The sequence below is a fragment of the Trichosurus vulpecula genome, chromosome 1 (genome assembly GCF_011100635.1).
Source record: "Trichosurus vulpecula isolate mTriVul1 chromosome 1, mTriVul1.pri, whole genome shotgun sequence".
NCBI classification, from domain to species: domain Eukaryota; kingdom Metazoa; phylum Chordata; class Mammalia; order Diprotodontia; family Phalangeridae; genus Trichosurus; species Trichosurus vulpecula.
Window position 1 is genome coordinate 174409543 of NC_050573.1, and position 16687 is coordinate 174426229.

General features: G+C 36.1%; 1 protein-coding gene across 2 annotated transcripts in view; it reads right to left on the minus strand.

The window, feature by feature from the left end:
* Nucleotides 1–16687, minus strand: part of SLC35B3 (solute carrier family 35 member B3) — a 50895-nt gene that overhangs the window by 10849 nt on the left and 23359 nt on the right. For both annotated transcript variants that reach the window (XM_036755908.1, XM_036755989.1), the window contains exons 4-8: nucleotides 16441–16595; nucleotides 14875–14982; nucleotides 10493–10590; nucleotides 2651–2743; nucleotides 2111–2222 (exon numbers count right to left, since the gene is read on the minus strand). In XM_036755908.1, coding sequence (XP_036611803.1) covers nucleotides 2111–2222; nucleotides 2651–2743; nucleotides 10493–10590; nucleotides 14875–14982; nucleotides 16441–16595 — 566 coding nt within the window. The remainder of the gene's footprint in view (nucleotides 1–2110; nucleotides 2223–2650; nucleotides 2744–10492; nucleotides 10591–14874; nucleotides 14983–16440; nucleotides 16596–16687) is intronic.

A 16687-nucleotide genomic window follows, 5' to 3' on the forward strand; every position in this document is an offset into this window, starting at 1 on the left:
CAAAGGAGAGGGAACTAATCCTTCTTATGGGAGCTACGCAGCTAAGGCAGTATTCAATTTTTACGTGTTTTTCCGATTAATTGATAAAGTTTGGTATAAAGGTAGAATATCAGGCATTGCTTGCTAGGAGAAAAAGGCTGGACAAAATTTAAGGGAAGATTATTCAACTCCCATGAATTCAATTATCATTAATATGGAGATGATTCTCAGATCAATTTATCCAACCTTAACCTCTCTCCTGACCTTCAGTCTTACCATCTCCAACCACCTATTGAACATCAATCAATCAATCAACCAATCAATTAATAAACACTTATTAAGTACTTACTACGCTGAGCACTATGCCAGACACTGAGGATGTGACACAATCCCTGCCTTCAAGGAACATGTAATCTAATGGGGGAGACAACATACAACCAAATATATACAAAGCTATACATAGGATAAATAGGAAATAATTAAGGAAGGCGCTAGAATTAAAATAGGTCAGAGAAGGCTTCTTGTAGAAAGTGGGGTTTTAGTTGGGATTTAAAGGAAGCCAGGATATCTCAAATTACATGTCTCACCCCAAATCTTCTTCTCTTCCAAACTTATCTATTAGTGTTGAAGGCACCCCCCCTTTCCAATCACACAGGCCCGAAACCTTGGTGTCCTTGACTCCTGACCCTCTCATTCCCCATATCCAATCTGCTGCCAAATCCTGCCATTTCTACCTTTACAATATCTCTTGTGTGACCCCCCTTCTCTCCTCTGTACCCTCTGGCACAAACCTTCATCACTTCATGCCTGGACTACTGCAATTATCTGGTGGTTGGTCTTCCTCGTCTGAAGTCTCTTCCCTTTCCAGTCTATCCTCCATCCAGCCTCTAAAGTGATCTTCTTAAAGCACCAGTCTGATCATATAACTCCCCCTCAAGTCAATAAAGTCCACTGCCTCCTCTTTACCTTTAGGATCATATACATAATCCTCTGTTTGGCTTCTTCTGACCTTTCCAATCATCTTACCCTCATTCCTCTACACATCCTCTATGATCTAGTGCTGCGGGCCTCCTTGGTATTCCTGGCACTGGACATTCCATCTCCTGACTTTGACCCTCTTCACTGTTTGCCCCCTCTACCCATACTTAGGATGTTCTTCCTCTTCTTTTTTCCCTCTTGACTTCCCTGGCTTTCAAGTCTCAGCTTCTGCAAGTAGCCTTCCCTAGTTCCCCTCAATATGAGTGTCTTGCCTCTGAGATTTTCTCCAATTTGCTCTGCATATATTTTCTATATACATGTTTGATTGCATGTTGTCTACCCCATTAGAATGATAGCACAGTGGTACACAGTAAATACTGTATAAATGGTAGTTTGCCCGATTGACTGACTAGCACACAGTGAATGCTTGTTGACTTGATCTGACTTTACTTGATTTTTGAAGAAGAATGACAATGTGAGAATGGAGAAGAAAATTTGAATTAATTGGCTTATAAAATTACAATGATCTTTTAATTATTTTGATGACAGAAAAGGGATTGCTTGGCCAGAAAATATAATTCTATTATCTTTAAATCCTAAAATGTTAAAATATGCAAATAAAAATGAACAAATTTGCATGAAAGACATATATTTTGGGGAGGTGGGGTCGGTGGGTGGGGAGTAGTATAATCTTCTGGTGATAAAGATGAGCAATAGTCTGTAGAGTATAGTCACAGAGAACCTGGGGCACCTAAGAGATTAACTAACTTGCCCAGGTTCATATAGCTAATATGGGTGAGAGGACAAATTGAATTCAAGTTTCCCAGACTCAATATAGTTGGTCCTCTTTCCATAATGCTATGTGGCCTCTCACTGTCCATTTAAGATGACATTTTAGTAAGTAATATCACCCTGCTTTATTTTCAAATATGGTAAGATTTTAAAAACGTGAATTATATAAAGAGCAAACATAGCTTTCTTTAGAAAGCCAAATCAACAACATATACTAATCACTCAAGAAAAAAAGGTCAATGGAATTAGTTATTTCTTTTTGTTACTAAAAAGTGGATACTATGCCTGCTTTTGGAGAATAACACTTAGAAATGTGTTAAAATGCTTATGTTAAAAAATCAAGCATATAAGCTACTCATACCTGTTACAGCAAGAAGTGCACCAAAAATTTTAATCAAAGCCAGAACAAAGGAGATTCCAAAGTACCCAGTAAGGGAGAAAAGGAATGCGTAACCATACGTCTGTACTGGATGCTGCAACAACAAAAAACATGTTAGGAAAATGCAAAACAAACCCTGAGGTATTACAAGATGAAATAAAATACAGATTTTAATCAACTGCTTGAGCAATAATAAGCTGTTCGACAATGCATTCAAGCAAAGATTCTTATTTAATTTTGATTAAAGGATGGAAAAATTATAATGAAATTAAAAATCTACAACTCTGGCATAGTGATTTAAAAAAATTAATTTGCTAGGTTGTAACAAGGAGAAAACACATTAAAATATAAATCATGCAATCGAAATTTCTGACTTCTTAACACAGGTCATAGTAAGGTTAAATTAAAGGAATTTCCAAATTACACAAGTAGCTGTCTTTTCCAACAAGGAGGGCTTTAAAAGTATATAGAAAACTATTTAGTGGCAGATGTTTGTTTAAAAAGTGATTAACTGGCATTTACCTTTGAACAAAATGCTACTGCAGGGCTTAATCCAGTAGTGCATGTCAATCCCAATAAAATGTACACAAAACCTATCGAATAGGAATACAAAACCTGGAATGGATGAAATAAAATGGTTTAAAAAAAAAGATTACCTAGTGATAAGAACTATCAAACCAAAGGTAGGAAATTAAGGCCTTTCAATATGTGGCTCGATTAATTTATTCAATTAAGTCTACAGCACAAAACATTTTGAAGCTAACATCAATGTTACTGCGTAGACTAACGTACTAAAAATGATGGCTGATAGCGACTGTTTATAACCTTACAGACTAAATTAAAATAAACAGAACCCCGCAGTTCATATTCTATTGTACGTATTTATTACTAATATCTGGGAGCAGCTATTGAATTAGAAGATGACATTTTGGAATAGGACACCAATATTTAAAGAAAAATATACATAGCAATGTTAATCTTTCTAGAAATACTTTAAACTGACATATTCAAAATAAAAAGAAAATAGCAAAGCACTGTATGGCAAGACTTCATATTAAAACTTCTCCATTCCTCCATCAACCAATAAAGCTCAAGGTTTATCTGCCTAACAATCTCAATTCTTATGCTACTGGTTGCTGCTTACTCATTCCCTCCCTTATCTGAAGTGAGGATGATGATGATCTAGAATTTATTCTGACTAGAGTTTTTAAAAGGAGTCTCTTGATGGACCCAGCAGTGGAATATAGTTTGGTCAAAGTACATACACTATTTAGTAGCTTTTTGTGCACAATTCCAAAATTATACTTCTGGGCACCAGTTCTGCTATGCTTTTACTTCCATTTCTCTTCTTTGCACTGCCCTGTTATGTCCTCACATGTAATTCACATATACAAAAAATAAATTAGACCTGGAAAGGAACTTGGGGTTAGAGTAGTACAAGCCCCATATGACAGCTGATGAGGCACAGGCTAAGAGAGTCTAAGCAGTTTGCTCAAGGCCACACACCCAGTCAGTAGACCGAAGATCTCCCTACTTCCAGGTCCATGTTCTTTTCACTGTGTCACACTGTTTGAAATCACTATTCTGTCTACTACTTCTTTTATTTCTATCTCTACTCCTATCAAGACCAGGATAATTGTTAAGTCACATACAGTCAAGCTTTGCTAACACAAGCAGTACAGATTAGAATGATTCAGAATTCATGGTTCCCAATGGTTCAAACTTATGAAATTTAATTCAGTATTTATCAGGCTCCTGTTTGTGTGCAAAGTACTATGCTAGGCATATACTAGAAAGGTTTTGTTGTTGGTCTGGTCCAACACAGTGCTTGCCAATTGCTCCTTCTCTGCCTCCTTTGCTGGATTTTCAACTGTGTTAAATCTGCTAAAAGTGGGGGTCCCCCAAGGTTCTTTCCTGGGCCTCCTTCTCTTGCCTCTGTAGACTGTTCCCTTGGTCATCTCATCAGTTCCCCCTGTTTCAATGATAATCTCTACTAAGATGACTCTCAGATCTACTTGTCCAGCCCTAACTTTTCTGCCAACTTCCAGTCTTGCATCTTGGATTTGAGTAGCTATCTGACACAGTGGATGGAGTGCTGGGCCTTGAGTCAGGAAGACAAATTCAAATCTGGCCTCAGACACTCATTAGCTGTATGACCTTAGGTAAATTACTTAACCTCTGTTTCCCACAGTTTCCTCATCTGTAAAAAAAACTGTGAAGATGAAATGAGATAATAAGTGTAAAGTGCTTAGCACGATGCCTGTTTCACAGTAAGTACTAATTACCCGTTATTAGAATTATTGTTCTTATTTGCAACTGTCTTTTAGCTATCTTGAGAGCAAGATGTCCCACAGACATCTTAAACTCAACTTGTCCAAAACTGAATTCATCATTCCCCGCTACCCCCAACTCATCTTCTGAACTTCCCTTTTACTGTTGAAAATAACACCATCCTCCCAGGCACCTAAGCTTACAATCTAGACATCATCCTCAACATGTCACTCTCTCATCATTCCCCCTCTGCCCCCAATATCCAATCAGTGGTCAAGTTCTGTCATTTGTACCTTTGTAAGATCTCTCCTCTACAGCCTCTTCTCATCTCTGACATCGTTACCACTCTTGTTATAGGCGCCCAGCAACTCAGTACTAGACTAATGCAGTAACCTGATGGCTGGTCTCCCTGCCTCACCTTACCATATTGCAGTTCATCCTTCACTCAGCTGTTAAAACATCCTCCCTAAAATTAAATCTGACCATATCACCCATCTAGTCAATAAACTACAGTGGTCTCTTATTACTTCTAGGATCTGATGTAAAATCTTTGTGTTTGGCTTTTAAAGCCCTTTATAAACTGACCTATTCCTATCTTTCCGGTCTTCTTACACCTTACTCCCCCACCTCTACATACTGTGTGATCCAGTGACACTGGCCTCCTTGTTGTTTTTGCTGGCTGACCCCAGGCCTGAAACGCTCTCCCTTCTCATCTCTATCACTTAACTTCTCTGGATTCTTACAGGTCTTAGCTAAATTCTCACCTTCTGAAAGAAGGCTTTCCTCCTGAGTGCCATCTTAGTGCCTGCCCTCTGAGATTACCCCCAATTTACCCTATATATGTTATTTGCACCCAGTTGTTTGCATGTTGTCTCACATTAGACTGTAGGCTTCTTGAGACAGGAGATTTTTTTTTTTGGCCTTTCTTTGTATCCCTAGTCCTTAGCATAGTGCCTGCAGCATGGTAGACACTTAATAAATGCTAGCTAAGTGACTGGCTTATCATCTTTCATATTAATTCTTAAAATGAATTAACCAATTAATTATATAACTTGGTTAAAGGGTTGTGGTTATCACTTGCAAATAAATTTATTTTCATCCTGTCAACACTCTGGAGGTTACTGGGGGTTGTTCTATACTATAGTTAACTAATTTATGATGCCTTCAAAATCTCATTCTCAATTCTCAAAGAATCTCATTTAATATGTTTATTCTCTGGCTCACATTAATGAATTTGGTCATTATTTTGTTTTCTAGCCAACATAAATTAAAGCTCCTACTGACCTTATCACTTATTTAAAATCATTTCATTCTTCTGCTCTAGGACTTCTGGATGCTTTCTTAATTACTAATTTTCTCAATTATTAGTGCATGCTCACTTCTGTGACAATTTTTACTTTATTTTCTTTTCGGTCCTGAAATATGTTAACAAGATAGCAAATGCTTTAATCTTTGTATCTATCTCTCTCCAGGTACTTGGAGAATATGGAGATTGTAAAAGCTGGTGATTGTACACTAGAAAACTATGAAGAGCTTCTGGGCTTTGTTCAGCTTTTGAAATCCCATATTGCTCATTATGATAAAGCACTTAATTTTACAAGCTCTGATTATTTTCTAAAGTAATTTCTAATGAGGTTAATCACCCAATTCAGTTCAGTACTAAGAAAAAAGCTACTAACTCTGATTAGGTAAAGTTTTAATGACTATGTCTCCGTTGCCATTTGTATATAGATGAATTTTTATCAAAATAAAAATCCATTATAATTTTCCATTTTGCATAGAAACAGGCCCATTCTATGCTGTGCCTTGAGACATCTTATAGTAACCACTTGTATCTCTGTACTCACTGACTTTCTGTTACTATTCTTCAGAACACTGGCCTGAAAAGATCTTTTTTACTACATATTTTTTGGACTTGCCCAGATGGATAAAGGTTATTTGAAATTTTTCTTCTCATCATTATATTGGTCCTATGTATATGAAATAAGGAACATAACACTTAAAGAATCTGAATAACCTCAAATGGAAGTTATAAATCAGGTTTTAACAAAGTTTAATATAGTTTTAAATAAAACCAGAAAAGAAATCTTCTAGAAAAAGAATGCTGCAAGTGAAGTTCCTAAAATTATGCTTTGAGTTTGCTCAAGAGAAAAAAAAATCTGTTCTTTAGAAGCATCCATGTGACTCACCTCCTCCAAGTCACATGCGGCCAAAGAGTGCCAGAGGAGGTCATACCACTGAGCCAAATGAGTCCATCTACAATTCGTGAAGGCCCTCAACTGGGCCCTCCCTGTTGCAAAGCAGTCCTTTGCTTCGACCCTGATTCTCTCTCTTACTCTTCACAGCCGCTATTCCAGATCTTCTCTTCTGTCTTCCTGATATCTCCCACATTAGCCCTCTCTTCCACCCTCTCAACTGAAGACTTCCTCTCCTATTTTACTGAGACAACAGAGGCCATTCTCTGCATAAGCTTACTCTGTATCACAGCACATCCTGACATCATCCCCCATTCTTTCTTCTTTTCGTACTGGTGGAAGAGGTAGTCTTTTTTTCTCTTCAAAGCTAACTTTCTCATCCTATTTTATCCCTATCCCATTCCCCTCCCATCCTATTTCTTCTGGTAGACTGCCTCCTCAATCATCTTCCCTTTCTCTCTAATCACTTTCTACTGACTAGCTCATTCCCTACTACCTACAAACACATTCAGGTCTTCCCATCCTTAACAAAAACTTCATTTAACCAGACACTCTCCTCAAATTATCATCCTGTATCTCTCCTCCTTTTCTCAACTAAACAGCTGCAAAAATCTATCTATACTTGTTTCCACTTTCTCTTCAATCACTCACTTCTCGACTCCTTGATGTTTAGCTTCTGACCTCATCACTCAACTGAAACTCATCTTTCCAAAGTTACCAAAGATCTCTTCGTTGACAAATCCAATGGTATTTTCTTAATCTTCAGCATCTGATAAAGTTAAACAAGCTCTCCCATAAGAGACTTCTGCCTCTCTGGCTTTTCATGACACTGCTCTTCCTGGGTTTTCCTTTTACCTGTCTGATTCATCCTCTGTCTCCTTTGAAGGATCATCATTTATGTCACACTCAACCGTAGATATGGTCTCAAGGCTCTGTTCTGGGCCCTCTTCTCTCTCTAACATGCCTCTCTTGGTGACCTCATTAGGTCCAATACATTCAGACCTATGTCAGGTCCCAGTCCCACATCACCAACTGAGAATTACCTACTGAATATTTTCACTGCATATCCTACAGGTATCTTAAACTGACTCTGTTCAAAAGTGAATTCACTATTTCTGTCTCCAAGTCTACCTTTCTTCCTAACTTCCCAATTTCTAATACATATATACCCATGACCACTGGGTCATTCTCAACTCCTCCCTCTTTCTCTCCTCTCCTCAATGAGGTGGTTGCCTAATCTCTTTGTTTCTGCCCCTATGATGTATCTAGAATCTACCCAACTCTCTCTTCTTACACAGCCACTCCCCTACAACCCCTGCCACAGGAGTAGTTGCTATATAAGTATCAGTTGTCATCATCATCATCATTATCACCACCTCCACCATCACCACCACCTCTTGCTTGGACTATTGCAATAACTTTCTAATTGGTCTCCCTGTCTCACCTCTTCCCTCTCTAATCCATGATTCACACAGCTACCAAAGCAATATTCCCAAAACACACACCTGACCATGTCACTCCCTACTTAATAAGCTCCAGTGGCTACTTACTGCTGCTGGGACCAAATATAAACACCTTTGTTTGGCATTTAAAATCCTTCACAACTTTGAACCTACTTTTCCAACTATTTTATATATCCCTCGTACTTTTGGGTACAGGAAACTTGGCCACCTTACTGTTCTTCAGATACAACTTCCGATTTCCTTTCCTCATACTTTGGCACAGGCTGGAATGCCCCACTGCTGGAATGTACTCTGTCCTCACCTTTGTCTTTAAAAACCCCTAATTTGCTCTAAAGTACAGCTCCACCGCCACATCCTAATTGGGCTTTCCTGATCTCCCAGCAGTTATAGCCTTTCTTCAGAAATATCCCTCAATTGAGATAGCAAGTGTTTAATTTTTGTTTTTGTGCCCTCCCGTGCCTTGCACAGCACCCAGCTCATTGTATGTACTTGATAAACTGCCCATTCCACTTTCATAATTGTGACTAATTACCATATAACTGTGTGCTTTCTCTCCCCAGGTTTATATTTTGGCTGTTTCCAATCATAGATGGCTGTCATTGTCACTGTAATATTCAGTTACTAGAAAGTTCTTTTCTAAATAGTGATATGTACTTGGAGGAATAAAAGAATATTCTTTTTCTCTGAATTCCTTCATAAGACCAATGGGCGTGTTTACATACTTACATATACATGTATGTATGTGTGTATATATATATATATATATGTATGTATGCTTCAAGATCTTTAAAAATGTATTCATGAATATGCTTAAAAAAGTATCTAAAAATGGAGTCCTTTCAGATAAAACTCAATGTCACTTCTAGGAACTGCCAGAGTAAATTAAATGTCAATGATGTGGATTTTTCCAGTTATGACTAATTCCTGTGAATTTTTAATTTCTAAAATTTTTTTGGTCTATCATAGATTTTAGACCTAGAAGAAACCTTAGAGTGAAGCTCACGGAATTTAAGTGACTTTTATTAAGTAAGGATTTGAACCTAGGTAATCTGATTAGTGTAACTAGAGGGAAATACTTGATCAAAATATAATCATTTTTTACCAACAATATCTTTTGGTTCATTTTTACATGATATAGTACAGTTAGGATTTAATCCTAACATAATATTTCACCCAACTGCCTGGTTTCTGAGCCTAAATTTATTTACAATTGGAAGATCCAGGTCACTTAAATTGGGCATGACTTCCTTCTTCTGACTATATGTTCATAAAAATTCACTTACACCAGTCTTACTATTTTATATATGTGTGTGTTTGTATGTAATTTGCAAACATGTGCTTCTTCCCTCCCTGCTCTCCCAAATATGTATTCTTCTTCCAGTCACTTTTCAGTTAAAAAATAGTCAATGGTAGTTTAGGGCTAAGTTTTATGTTTAGTGGTTAAAAGTTACAAATTACATACATTAAAGTCCCCCCGCCAAGTATAAAAACTTATAATTTCTAAATGTAGTTTTATAAGGACAGGTGGCAGAAAGGTCTTCTCTATGACTTTCAAAAAGAGCAAAGATGGTGCAGATTCCCTACTTCCTTCTAAATTGGGATCCCAGTACTGTAAAAGGAGGGAATCTGAAATTAAAGGAGATGGATGAGACCTCTTTTTATTGGTAAACCCCTAAGATACTGATCCTAGGATTTCTATTGAACATTAGGGGATAACTGCAATAATACTGTCTAGTCTTAAAAGCCAAAGTATTCCTTCTAATTGTTATTTATGTTTATGTGATTACTCTTTAGTTCAGAGATATTATACACTCTCATAACTATCTCATGAGCTTGTGAGGCTGTAGAATTATCATCTAACATTTCCAGCTATAAAAGACAAATGAAAGGAGCTCCAATGTCATATCCAAATATACACACAGCAGCTTAATGATGGAGCCAGAAAGCAGAATTCAAGTGTCTGGAGATCTAGTCTAGCAATCTAACCACAAAGCATACTGCCTTTCACTTACATGATGATGTAAGCACATATATCAATTTTCTTTTTCAAGCTATAAAAAAATGAAAAAAAAATACTATGTTTTAGGAGTAAGAAAAACGGTAATTATAAATCCAAACATTATCTTTCAAAGAGAAATATTTACATACTTCAGGAGTTTACCTTACTTTAAGACAATGTAATAAATACATTTCCAATAAGATAGATTAGGCAGGGGTAGACTATTTACAATGCAGTTTTTTTTCTTCACAAAAGGACTTATCAGAGTTCCTTTAAAATGGCTAGCTTCCCAATGCATTTAAAGTGATCTGATCTACCAAAAACAAAATTAATCAACAACTTTTCAGGAAGACAGCTACTACATAAAACAAGGTACATTTTTGCATCTGAGTTTTTAAATTTGAAAATATAACAGTGTATTTGAGTTCATATTTACCATTTCTGAATTTGAAGCATTGTGCATCTTCATAGCTTTTTCCTGTACATTTCCTATAACAGCATCTGCACAGAGGGCCAGGGAGATAAGGACCACACCTTCCAGAAAGTAAAAGAAAACAAAAAAGTATCTTTATTTAAATATAAGAAATACAATAAAGTATTCAGGTTTTAAAACTTGTCCTTAAGCTTGAATTCTCACATAAAGAGAAAATAGTCTTGCCATGCCATGTCCATTTAAATCTCATGTGAAATTTCCTTTATATCTAGTTTAACAGCCACCCAAAAAGACTAATCTCCTTGCCAAAAAGCATATCTTATATTGGACCTAAAATCATATCTTTTGGCTTGAGTAATAACGACATACGTCAGAATTTATAACAAGAATGATTCAAGCAATGATAAGATTCTTCTTATCTGTTTGGCTTCCTAAAGTGACAACATTCATTTGAAGCATTAAGTTTTTCTATTTTTAAAACAATAATCAACGAAGCATAGTGGATAGGTAGGCTGTTCTTGAGCCAGTGTGTGAGGTAAATAAAATGTGAAGACTTCACAGGGAAAATATGTATAAATATATATCTATATCTATACTAAGAAATGTTTAAAAATCAAGAAATAGGGAAGATAAAAAAAAATTCTGAGGCCGTGAAAGTCTGATGGCTCAGCCTCTGGGAAAGTTTACCCTGAAACTTTTTGTTCTTTCTTCTGGTTCTGGTTTAAAGATTTGCTCAGTAAGAACAGGGTCATAATGACCTGTTTTTCTGTACTGTAAAGAATGGAGAGCGTCTCCCCTTCCCCTTAAGCTATTCTCCTTCTTCAGATTTATAGATGTCACCTCAGTTGTAATCATTAACTAAGGGAATGGGAATTGGAGTTTCTGAGCCTCAATTTCCAGGTTCTTTGTCTAGCTTTCGTGCTCAGATTGTAAGCTCACCTCCCAGCCAATGGTGAGAAGGGTCAAAGGTGGGCAGGAATTCTCTTGTGTTAGGTATAATTATGGGTGCCTTGCCCCTTGTAAAGCGCCTCCCTTGTTAGATCTGTTCTAGCAGAAGATGCCCAATTCTCGAGAATTGAATAAAATTTATTACTGTTCCCACCCTGAGATGGCTCCTTACTAACTTTTAATTGGTGAGGGTCTTTCATACCACACAGTCAGTAAGACCTGGGTTTGAATCTAACCTATGAATCATACTGGCTATGTGACCTTGGTCACTTAACATAGTGTGGCCTAGGCAACTCTCTAAGACTTCCTAACTTGTGGTCTATGAACTTGTTTAAAATTTTAAAAATATGTATAGTTTGATAACCATGTTTTTACATCATTAGTTTCCCTTATAATCCTATATATTTCATTTTATACATTTAAAAATGTTATTCTGAGAAGGGCTTCACCAGACCGCCAAAAGGGTCCATGACAAAGAAAGGTTAAGATCTGCTTTAAGTTACAGATGAGACATTCTAGCCTATATTGTTAGAGGGAGCTCTTCACTGAAAGCCCTTACACCAGTTGGTGAAGGCACAAGGCCAGTCTCCATCCCTCTTGTTTAAATAATTACATTACTTAATACACTAATGTAGACTTACTGACTTGGAAACATTTTGAGGTGTTTTCCTCTCTGCTGGTGTCTCTATGAAGACTGAATACGTCTAATAGATATCAACTAGGCTTCTCCTTACTCTATAATACCCCCACAGCACCAACAGTGGCCTCCTAAACAGCATGAATGGCTTCGTACATGTTTTAAATGATGAGGCCCAAGAGGTTTTTGTTTCCCTTTAAGGAAATTGTTTTACTGGGAATAAAGAGAAAGAGGGAGAGTATCTCTTGCAAACTGAACTTCAAAGTAATAGTACCCCTTATAATAATCTCTTTTTTTAAAAAAATTTATTTAACATATTTAGTTTTCAGCATTGATTTTCACAAGAGTTTGAATTACAAATTTTCTCCCCATTTCTACCCTCCTCCCCACTCCAAGATGGCATATATTCTGGTTGCCCTGTTCCCCAGTCAGCCCTCCCTTCTGTCACCCCACTCCACTCCCATCCCCTTTTCCCTTCCTTTCTTGTAGGGCAAGACAAATTTCTACGCCCCATTGCCTGTGTATCTTATTTTCTAGCTGCATGCAAAAACTTTTATTTTTGTTTTTGAACATCTGTTTTTAAAACTTTGAGTTCCAATAATCTCTTTTTTCAAAAAAAAGTAGTGGCATCAAAACTTAAAGTCTCTGAAACATAGAAAGAAGGTATATCTGAAAATTCTGGTTATTCTGGCAACTCTGGAGCTGTATTCTGGCTCAGGAGAATGACTCCCCTTTCAATTTGACTTAATTCAATTCAATAAACATTTGTTAAGTGAGGAAGAAACAAATTTCAATTAATATGAGGGATCTACCCTAATGGAACTTACAGTTTAATAGGGGAAAATTACACACACATAATTACAATACAAAAGAATACATTGCTCCATGCATTAAGAAAGTGATTTAAAAAAAAAACAAAAAAAAGGACTGAGGACCAAGGGCAAAATGATCCTTACTGACTAGGGGATAGGGAAAGGCTTCATACAGAGTATGACATTTGGTTTGGATTTTAAAGGACGCGTACGATTTCAGCAGGGGAGGAAAGGGTGACATTCCAGGTATAAGAAGCTGCAGTAGCAGAGGCATGAGAACAGGGACTTTAAAACTGGGCTAAGGAGTTTTAGCTTAATTCAGTAGGCAACACAGAGCCAACTAAATTTTTAGATCACAAATTTTGCAATAGGACTCAATTCCACTCCTAAGCACAGAAACTTAAAGTGCACAAGTGCTAGGGTTCTAGCTCTTGGGTCATATACCATTATCTTGGCTATTTGTGTGTCCATACACTAAGATCCTAAATGGGCAACATATCCATTCGTGTAACTCATTTTTGTTGCCAAGACAAGTAAGCAGTCTAGTAAACAGTCAGCCAAGAGCCTGTGAATCTTGATAAAAAAAGATATTGAAATTGATGATTTTAACAATTAGTAGTAACCTAAATAACATACTTCTTTATTGGTTGTCCCATTAAAGCTTATGCCTGTATTGTTATTCCTTTGAAGTTCAACTTTACTTACTTTAGACTAGGAATCATGATGTTAAAATGCAGTTATACTATCAATCCTTTTTCTTTTGGGGTTCCATGGGCAAACTTAGCTGTGAACCCCTATTTCTGTCCAATGTATCTTTTTTGAGGCTAATGTGGAGGCACTTAAAGAAAAAATGTTTCCTATACTCTATTAGTAAAAGTCTAACATTCAAAACTTTCCTTTAATGTCAACAAAATATAATAAATACCCAAATTAATCCAGAATAACAATTCTTTTATAACATTCTTAAAACATGAATGGGATTTTGGAGATTCCCACATTTTAGAATGCCTATTTATTTCTAAATATACAATAGTATTTATCTCAGTTCTTCTTAAGAAAATATAAACCTAATTTACAGAATTTTACATAGCATAAGGGAAAAATTGCTCATCCAATGAAAATTCTAAATGAATTTAGGTTTTATCATCATATGTATGAGACAGCAAGGAATTTTCATTCTATTTAATCTTACAGCATTATATTCTCTTTCTTAGGCAAACTAGTAAGATGTAAATAGATTTGTCCTTGACAATGTACACATTTAAAGAATTTTATTAAATCAAGAGGGCAAAGGAAATCCGTACTATAACAGTTTGTGTGTATTTGTTTCCAGTTACCCTCCCTCCAATATATGTATATCTATCTATCTATCTATATCTATCTACACACACGTAAACATACATATATACATATATACACAAAGATGAAACTTAAAAAGTAACTGATTACATAAGCAATAATTATGGGATTATGATCTAAAATTAGAAAGGCAGCAGGTTGAAGAACACTGAATGTTGGAGGAGGAGTCAGAATGACCTCAGTTTGAATCTTAATAGCTGAGTGACTATGGTCAAGTCGCTTAACTTCCCTGAGATCCATCTTTTTCCCCTTTACAATGGAGATGATAATGTCTATCTTGGTGACTATCTTGTAGGGTTCTTGTTCAGTTCAAATGAGGTAATGTATGTAAAACAATTTGCAAACTTTAAAGCTCCATAGGAATGTCAACTATTATTATGACCATAGGGCAAAACTATGGTTCACATGGGGTCAGAATCCAAAGGCCACTGAAACAATTACACTATTTCCAATGACTTTTGTAATCTAATTCTTCATAAAGAGCATATCATACGCTTATATCAGAATCATGTGAATTACTGTTCTGGATCTATACCAGACCATTATCCAAGTTTCTTATAAAATTTAAATAAGTCTTATACAAAGGCAAAAAATGATTATGAAATTCAAGAAAACAAAGAATTTCTTACCTGTCAAGTTGAAATTTGGTGCAACTGTGCTGTCAGCTAGAGTAAACCATATTAGGCCAAGACTCATACACAATGCAGCAGACACATCTGCAATATTGTAACGCTTTCCTATATGGAACAAGAGCTCATAAATATCAGATACTCCCATCTTATGCATATATACTTAATACAGTTTTGTGCTTTGGATTTAATAAAGTCTTCCACATAAATCCTTTGATATAGCATCATGGCTCTTCAAGGCTATGTCAATAGAACATAAGCTCTGGCAGGTCCTTGCCAAGCAGGCCCAGAGGCATCTATGTCTGCCAACAAGGGCCACCCTAGCTAAATTCATAGGTATTTATCAGCAGAGGGTTAGCTACTAATTGATGAACTGTACTGGCTATAGCAACTTAAAAAAATGTTTATAAAGACCTGGAGGGTTTGGAATGGAATACACGATGTGAGATTGCAACTCTATAATCATCTATATCATTGCACAAAAAGGCCTTTGAAAACTAAGGTAAAAATATACCTTCAAATATTTTCCAATAGGTTATTAACACCAAAATAAGATGGGCTTCCCTCTTTATCACGATACTTAATAAATATTTCTAGATAAAAACTTGTGACATCCAACATTAGATAGACATTTTCTGAATATCCATTTGATGCAAAGCAAGGAGCTCATTCAGTCTTCATGGTCTGGGCTTGCAATCACCCAGTGACCACTGAAGTCCCTTCTAACATTGAAATGCTGTGATTCTGTGCCGAGAATAAATAAAACACAGCTCGTTTCCTCAAGTTTAATCTAATAGCTGGAAGAAAAGAATTTTCAATGAACGTAATGGGGGCACTTATTAAGTGCAATGATACACATACATGTTTGTATGGTTCTTCCAGGTAGTCAATTCTAGAGATTATTGAAGTGATGCTTTAGGGTAGTATGGCTGCTAAAATATTAAAGTCCAATAGAGTCACTAAGCTTTCAATTATATGAGATATAGCAACATGGTGTATTTTATCAATATGACCTTAAAAATATTACTCAAACATCACCTATACTTTAACACCTACATACTAACACTGAGGTGTTAGGTAGGGAAATTAAATTTGAGTTTGGACACTGACAAAGACATTGAGTATTAGTGGTTTTACCACATTTAATCAATCAATGAACATTTATTAACCATGTACTTCTTATAAAGCACTGTGCTACCTACTGGGAGGACAGAAAATTTAGATAAAATATAATCCCTACTTTCAAGAAGCTGTCTAATGGGGGTTAAACACCAAAATGGATAACTATCATATTCAACGTTATAAGAAAAATCCTGATGCTTGAACTGCCTGCATCCAGGTTCAAGAGGTATGTTAAATACTTCAGGGAACAAGGTACATAATCGTATTTTGTTTTGATAATTATGTTCTTTTTGTAAAATACCACTCATAATTTAAAAATTGAAAATGAATATTTACAACTTTTTAATGGAAGCTAAATGTTTTTTCTAATGTCAGATGCTATTAAAAAAACTCTAATGGACAATCTTTAATTAGCTCTAAGGAGTATTAAAAATCAATCATTACCTTGAATAAAAACTCCTCCTAGCATAACCGGAATCAATTTGCAGCATTTGAAGATGACTTGGGTGGGGTAATTCAGGTAGCCTAGGGAAGTGTTTGACAAACCCATAGTACCCACGGTTAGAAAAGCTATTATCGTATAGGTTTTTCCTGGTATCCTGTGAAACACAATTAACATTAAAATGAAGATTGGGGACCAAATTAATAATGAGACAACTCAAGATGTGTTCACAAAAGGGAAAAATGATTT